General features: G+C 40.1%; 1 protein-coding gene across 1 annotated transcript; it reads left to right on the top strand.

Annotated features, from left to right (window-relative positions):
* The first annotated feature begins 342 nt into the window (after positions 1-342).
* On the top strand, positions 343-7,435 carry zgc:162816 (uncharacterized protein LOC571260 homolog). The gene is made up of 10 exons (XM_061693981.1): positions 343-424; positions 699-858; positions 2,349-2,478; positions 4,830-4,980; positions 5,075-5,255; positions 5,766-5,884; positions 5,978-6,104; positions 6,728-6,790; positions 6,866-6,971; positions 7,048-7,435. The coding sequence occupies exons 2-10, from the start codon at positions 713-715 to the stop codon at positions 7,135-7,137; spliced, it is 1,113 nt and encodes a 370-aa protein (XP_061549965.1). The 5' UTR covers positions 343-424; positions 699-712; the 3' UTR covers positions 7,138-7,435.
* Positions 7,436-7,661: the final 226 nt, after the last annotated feature.

Raw genomic sequence — 7,661 nt, 5'->3', positions numbered from 1 at the left:
CAGTTTGGGGTTGAATCAGCAAGACATAAATGCAGTTATTATTATTTTTTTTAAACTTTGTTCATCGACCTAACTTTTAATAGTAATGTACTGTGTGGCACAGTGCTGCATGTGGTTAGCACATATGCCTCACAGTCCAGAGGTTCTGGGTTAGAACCTTGTCTTACACCTTTCTTTTTTTCTTTTTGTTTGTTTAAATCTATACACAAGATAATCACAATAATCCACACTGAGCATTTTTAACATTGTGAATTTTGAAAGGGACGAGAAAGACGTTTTTTGTTGTTGTTGTTCTTTTCCAGCACACTAGATGGCGGTAATGCACCTTAAACGTTAGCTGCCATCCGCCTCCAAACAAAACGAAGAAGAAGGGTGTGGAGGAGCGAGTCAACTTGTACTACGGAATTCCCATCCAACTTCAAAGGTGGGTACAAGTCGAAATCAAGTGCTTAGAGTCATCTTTGTGTGTGTGTGTGTGTGTGTGTGTGTGTGTGTGTGTGTGTGTGTGTGTGTGTGTGTGTGTGAGACAAATTGTATTATTTGCTTTTAGTTTTCATGATTTTAACCTCGCATGAATTTTAGTGCACTGAAAGTGTTTCAATCGAGGGAGCCATTTTTGGAGTAGGAGGTGATGTGAAGCCAGCCAGACCTGCATGAGAATTGAATTGGAGTATGTGTTGGGGGGGGGGGTCTTCCAGTGCTGCAGTCCACTATGGACGGGGAGCCCCTCTCAGCCTTGTGTACTCCTGCTCTGGTGGTCGATGTGGACAAAGTGAAGAAAAATGCCCAGAAGATGATTGAACGATGTGAGAATTTGGGAGTTCAGCTTCGCCCCCACATGAAGACCCACAAAACCATGTAAGAACACGCACAAGTAAATAGGGTGGATACAATTGTTGGTAGCCTTCCCTTAAGGAAAAAAAAAAAAAAAAAAAAAAGCTCACACTGGTCACTGAAATTATTTTAAATGAACCAAAGTAATAATGAATGAATATTTACGGAAAATGATTGCTTTATTTTTGTGGTGCAACAGAATTCAATAATGAAACTGACTTGGGACAAAGGCTGCTACCGTCTAAAAAAAATAAAAAATAAAAAAAAAATATATATATATATATATATATATATATATATATATAATTTTTTTTTTTTTTTTTTTGCACAACCATTCAAGGCAATCACTACAATCAAACTATCTTTTCAAATTATCTGACGTTGTTAATCTTTTAGTCAGTTTGCATCTGTCACCAAGAACACGGGTGTCAAACTCAAGGCCCGAAAAAAAATGTTTTTAGCACATCGAGTGTTTTCCTCCACAGCTTACCTTAGTCGGGCTTGCCATCTGATTACGATCGGACTCATCTGCAGCTACGTGGCAAATTGTTTGAGCAGTCACAATTGAGACAGTGCGGTGTGAGGTGTGTGCAGCTCCCAATAGGTCAGTACTATCAATATCTGCAAACAGAAAGCTAGCATAGTAGGAATTAAGAGGATTTGTGCCATTTCCTTTGTAAAACATAATTGCATAAAATAAACATTGCAGTCATGCCCCTTTCTTTCCGATTTCATCATATGTCAATATTTTAAAAGTTTTATAGAACAAGCACATAGCTGTATTTTTCATATATATTTTTTAAGAAAGCGAGGATCTAGAGTTCAAAAACTTAACGTGATAGAGGAAAAACTGAGATCGGTTTTGGATTCCGCGCCCAAAAATGAGTTAAAAACAGCTGTCAGACCTGACTGAACAAAAATTGTGTTCCCCAGTTGAATTGTGCCTGTACTGTGTTTACAAAGAAAAAAAAACACTGTACCAGTGTTCTTTGGAGAAGACTCCAGTATATTCTGGGCCTGCTTTGCTGCATCCGAGTGTCTAGAATCTTTGCAGTGTACAATGAATTCTGAAGTCTATCAAGGCATTCTGGAGCAAAATGTTCCATTGTTGGAAAGCTTGACCTCAGCTACTGGTTATATATGGAATAAAAAAAAAACAATGGGCTATTCTGAAGAGCCCTGATCAAAATCCTATTGAATAGCTGAAAAGGGAGCTGAGCGTGCAGTCTGGATAAGGCACTCTTGTTTTGTTTGTTTTTAGGATAATTCGGTTTGACCACAAAAAGAAAACAATGCCTGATTTTAATTCAATATTTTTCTGGGGTTTCTTTTCAAATTTTATTTTTATTTTTTTGTCAGTTTCAGGTTATCTCAGTGGCCATTGTTTTATTTGTATTTTTTTTTTTTCCTGTTCTTTCACGGAAGGGTACCAACAATTTTGTTTATGTATTGATCAGACAGTAGCTCAGCCATATATAAGATGCTGATTTGTGTATGTTTGCTCCCATCTCTAGTGAGTGTGCTGACATAATGACAGGGGGTTCGCGACGGTGCATTGTGGTTTCCACCCTGGCAGAGGCTTGTTTCTATGCTGACCATGGATTTGATGACATCCTTTATGCGTATTCTCTTCCCTTTGATAAGGTTATCACTGCCATCTCCAGTAACCACTTTTAAACACTCTTATGACAGAATCACATATAGTTTATATCAGAAGTTTACATATACAATATAAAAAGACACTTTTTTTTTTTTCTTCTCACTGTCTGGCATGAAATCAGACTAAACTTTTCCTGCTTTGGGTCATCCATCCATTTTCTGTACCGTTTATCCTCACTAGGGTTGCGGGCGGGCTTTAGTATGTCTTTCGAACTTATTAGTGAATGAACACCATATCACATGCATGTTAGTCAACTGGCGTAAGGAGTTGATGAGCCGGCACATCGAGGAAGGGTGAGTGTGCATTTGCAAACTGTAATGTGTTTCTTTTGGAGTAATGGATTCTTCCTGGCAGAGTGGCCTTTGCAGCCCAGGTTGGTACAGTACTCGTTTCCTTGTGGATAATGACACGCACTTACCACTTTTGTTTTTGGTCTTGCATTGATATGCACGTTTCAGACCAAATCTTGTATATCTCTGTGATATAGAATCAGTCTCCTTCCTGAACGGTATGATGGCTGGATAGTCCCATGTTTTTTTTTACTTTGAACGGGCGAATGTGGCACCTTCAGGCATCTGGAAATTGCACCCTAGAATTAGCGATGCACGATAACTATCAACCCGATATGGGGGGGAAATGATATCACACTCATTGGTCCGATAGCGAAAAACTCGCACCGATGATAATTTGTATCATTCAGCGGCGCGCCGGTACCAGCGGCTGCTGTTTGCATTGTGGCTTGGGAGAGTCTTGGATATTTTCACCCAAAGTCTTCGCCTACAACACCAAAAATAGTCAATATCCGCAGTAAATTAGCATACGATTGCCAGCGCTTGCTGAAATCCCAAGCTTACAGTTTGCTTTGAGTTTGTAACTATGACAGTCGCTTGCACCAGACTTGTGCAAGTCCACAATTATCTTCCTGATATCTTGGCTGATTGCTTTTGACTTTACCATGATGTTAAACAAAGAAGCAATGTGTTTCAGGTGTTCGTAGTTGAAATCCATCCGCAGGTGTGTCTCTAACGCAAATGTTGTGACTAAACCTTTAAGAAGCTTCTATAGAAATGACATCATGTGGGTTTTCCCAAATTGTTCAAAGGCATAGTAATATGACTACTACTCTTGCTAAATTTCTGAAGTAATGGAAAAATGGCCTGAAAAATACTCCTCATCATACTGTCATTGAGCAAATAGGAATAATTTTGATTATCCTGTTTGACCTGAAACAAGAAAAGTTTAAATTTCATGTCAGACAGAGAACGAGAAAAAGTGCCTTTTCATATGGTGTGTATATAAACATCTGATTTCAATTGTACCAGAATAATCTATTGCAGGTAAACAAACCACACAAAAAGGTCCTCTGCTCAGGTGTCCAAGGCATTTTCAGAAAAAAAAAAAAGATATTGAAGGTTCCTTTTGTTATCTCGACCTTTAGAATAATCTGAAAAATTAAATAAAGAACATTGTTATTAACAATTTTATCAGTAATATGGGTTGCAATCATTTTGGATCAGCCTGTATATACAAAATCATCAGTTAAAGTCCCCCAAAACGTATATCCTTGTTGTGTTTTTACATAATTACGTTTGAAGTGCTGAAAACATGTGCAAAGACTGATAACAATATAGTATTGAATTCTTGCGATATACCTTAAAACTATTTTTCTTCATCTCTTTTGGCCAGATTTTTTTAGTTACAGCCTCGTGACGTCATGAGGCTAGTGCGTATACTTTCTAGCATGAAGCCCCCCCCCCCCCCTCACCTCCTCCCGCTATATAAACACCAAATGCCCTTATTCCGTGCAGTGGCTATTTGGCAGATTTACCACTTCATTACTTTTAACTTGAACCCATTAAAATGCCAGAATAGCATGCAATTGGCCATCAAACTATCCCCACAACTTGCTTATGGTCATTATGCCGGCTCAGAGGCTCGTTCTCTGCAGCCCTTGAGAGCCAGTGCAATGTGGGTCACTTGGAATTCTCCTCTGCCCACTTAGGAGCCGTAAGAGAGGAGAAGGCACACATTTGATTGACAGTTGAAAGGCATCTGGAAGCTGAAAAAATGTCTCAATTCTTACCAATTTTGAAGCATGATTTCACATACTTTGTGATTTCATTCATTCATTCATTCATTCAGTCACTCTTTTCTGCAATGTCAAATTCAAAAGACATTTTATGGAAGTGGGGGGCGGGGGGTCTGTTTTGGGGGGATTTTAATTTGTGAGAACTAAATCCGTAAGATCCCAGCATCCACAAGCTAGTAGTATGTAATGGAACTTGTGTAACATTTTTCACCCTCAGCATACACCAATTCTACTCCTCTTTGTAAGGTGGAGCGTTGTGCCATTTTGTCAGAGAGGCTGGAGCTCTTTCAAGTTTTATTGGACCATACTGATGCGCTGGAGCAACTCAAAAAGCGACCACTGAGAGACGGGCGACCGTGGCATGTCTGGTTGAAACTGGACTGTGGCAATGGGCGAGGTAAAAGCATTCAAGAACACCAGGATAGGGCTGACAATATCTGTGGAGTCAAAATTACTGCTGCTGATTGTGTTCCTTCATTCATTCACCGTAGCTGGCATCTTGCATTCGGAACCCGAGGCACTCAGACTGGCTCAGGCCATTGCGAAGATGACAGGTGTTAAGCTAACAGGAGTGTACGCTCACTGTGGGAACACCTACAACTGCAGTGGAGTCCAGGAAATCCAGGCTGTTGCGAAGGAAACCACCATCTTTACTCTGCAGTTCATGGAAAAGTGAATCAGGAACACATTTATAGATTTATAGCTATTCTCAACTTCCTCAAAGTTAAAAAAGAAAAAAAGAAAATTCTCCCCAGTAGTATTTTTGTAGAAACTGTCAAGTCTTGACAAAATGCTGACGTCATCAAGGGCCGGTAGCCTGGGGGGATGAATTTGAAATCCGATTGCTAGTATAGTTCTTGGGTGCACTGGCTAGCAATACTGATTCTGAGGCCTTGGGCGAATTAGATTGATGTTGGCACCACATACAATAGAGGCTGACATCTGATTGGATTAAAAAAAAAATCCAAATCTAACATCCGTATGCACGTACTGGAAGCAGTGCAGCCAAGAGAAGCATTACAAAATGAAGACAATAGACTGCATTCATGCAAGTATTACAATTGAGGTTGCAAATGTAGGTCAGATCTTCTGATAGTGTTTAGGTAAGCAGAGAAGACCTTGCTGACCCTGACTGCTCGCCACTGGTTGATATGTATGAAACCAGTATTTATTTTCTGGCAGGTTAAAGGCTGTTGGCATCACCTGCAAGTCCAGCATTGGCTCCACGCCTTCCTGCAGTCACCCAGTCCAAGAGATGGCACAGCTTAGCGAGGTGCATCCAGGAAACTACGTCTTCAATGGTATGTTTACGTACAGTAGGTGCTGGCGCCTGTAGTATATGCGAGTGCCAATTCCTAAATGTCGCACCGTCAAATTATATTGCTCGCTTCTAGATGTGCAGCAATCTCTCATTGGCTCATGCGCCGTGGACGATGTGGCTGTGCGGGTTTTGACGAGAGTCATAGGTCACAGTCCTCACAGGAACCAGCTACTGATTGATTGTGGATGGACTGGGTTAAGGTACAACCTGCAGTTTTGAAGTAGTCCTTACAGTGTACCTTTGGGACCATTGTCCACTTTCATACATAGCACATCCGACATGACTTGTTTTGGACAGTATACAACATATTTTTCATTCTAGGCTGAAATTTGTACCATCACATTTGCGGGCGTATTTTAATTACTGTGGATGGGTATAATTGATTTGCTTCAATGCGTCATTGGGTCAATCTCCTTGAATGGATGGTCTCGAAACTTTTCAGAACCAAAATGAAATGCACTGCCTGGCTGCAACCAGATGAGGCGCTGTCGATTCCGTCTCGAATCAACAGCGTTGATTCATTTCAAGAACAAAATGACGTCAGCGATGGGAAAGTCGGCTGCATCCAAGCAGACTTCTGCAATGCAATCTCTCTTTTTTTATTATTATTATTTTTTTAAATTATTATTATTCTGGTCAATACAATACTTATTGAGAGTTTCCCGTGCAAGAATCTTCCATCCCATTAAAATATGTATTTGGTCCAAAATTTAGTCCAATGGCAATCTCTAGTACTTAACAAATACAGTTGTCAAACTATTTTAGTGTTAGATTCACTCGGGTGCTTTTTGTTTTTATCCCTAATATTGCGTGCGACTCGAAGTTTGGATGGGGCTGGGAAACTTCCGACAGGATACGCTGTGATCGAAGGGCATCCAAAGCTCAAGTAATTATACATAATGACTATCTCAATTAGCAATGGCAAACTTGAATGTAGCTGATGACGGGTGTTTTCATGCAGGCTTTTGTCCATGACTCAGGAGCATGGAAGAGTGGAGCCCATCTCGGGAAAGCTGGATTACAGAATGTACCCTCTGGGCTCTCTGCTCACACTGATTCCATACCACGTTAGTGTTCTCGTGTAGGACTGTGTTTAATTTCCTTCTCAGTTATGCTCTTGTCTCACTCTCTGCTCTTTTGCAGGCTTGTGCAACAGTAATGATGCATCCTGTGTATCATGTGCACTCAGAGGGCATTCTTGTGGGCAAGTGGACACCAACGCGTGGATGGTGACTAGATGTAAATAACAGACACCTGGAAACGTTTGCCTGCGCTATAATTCATTATTCAGCAAGCAAATACACTTATTAGTAATTCAAGTCATTCAGACTGGATTTTGAACAGATTTTGTGTCAGTATCATCATTTTACATCGACATATTGCAGTATGTTTTTGTTGGTATGTAAAATGCAATTACAGGCTGCTATCAACCACAGTGTTTTAAATATTTTATCATATCCTACGTGGGTATCAATTATATTGGATATACAGTAGGGGTACTTGACCTCAACAAATATAAAATAAATGATTAACTCCCTTTCATCATGCCGTGTGTTGTGATGATTTAATGCGTGCATGCATGAAATCTCTTTGCATTACCGTGGATATCTAACTCATGTTTGGTACCATTGGTTTAATGGTAACAAAATACTTTGTCACCATACTCTCTTCTACTACTCATCTTTCAGGTATCTGTAATGCGCTTGAATGAATTTTTCTGCCGGCTCGTGACTTTCACTCCCTACATTTGAATGTAA

This window comes from Phycodurus eques, chromosome 13, assembly GCF_024500275.1.
Source record: "Phycodurus eques isolate BA_2022a chromosome 13, UOR_Pequ_1.1, whole genome shotgun sequence".
Taxonomy (NCBI): domain Eukaryota; kingdom Metazoa; phylum Chordata; class Actinopteri; order Syngnathiformes; family Syngnathidae; genus Phycodurus; species Phycodurus eques.
The sequence above is the reverse complement of the archived record's forward strand: the minus strand, read 5'-3'. Positions and strand labels throughout refer to the sequence as shown.

Bases quoted from the DNA above. Each gene is read 5' to 3' on its own strand.
- zgc:162816 (XM_061693981.1), top strand. From the start codon at position 713: ATGGACGGGGAGCCCCTCTCAGCCTTGTGTACTCCTGCTCTGGTGGTC. The intron at 859-2,348 runs GTAAGAACACGC...TCCCATCTCTAG, and splicing joins ATGAAGACCCACAAAACCAT to TGAGTGTGCTGACATAATGA. The intron at 2,479-4,829 runs GTTATCACTGCC...CCTCTTTGTAAG, and splicing joins ATTCTCTTCCCTTTGATAAG to GTGGAGCGTTGTGCCATTTT.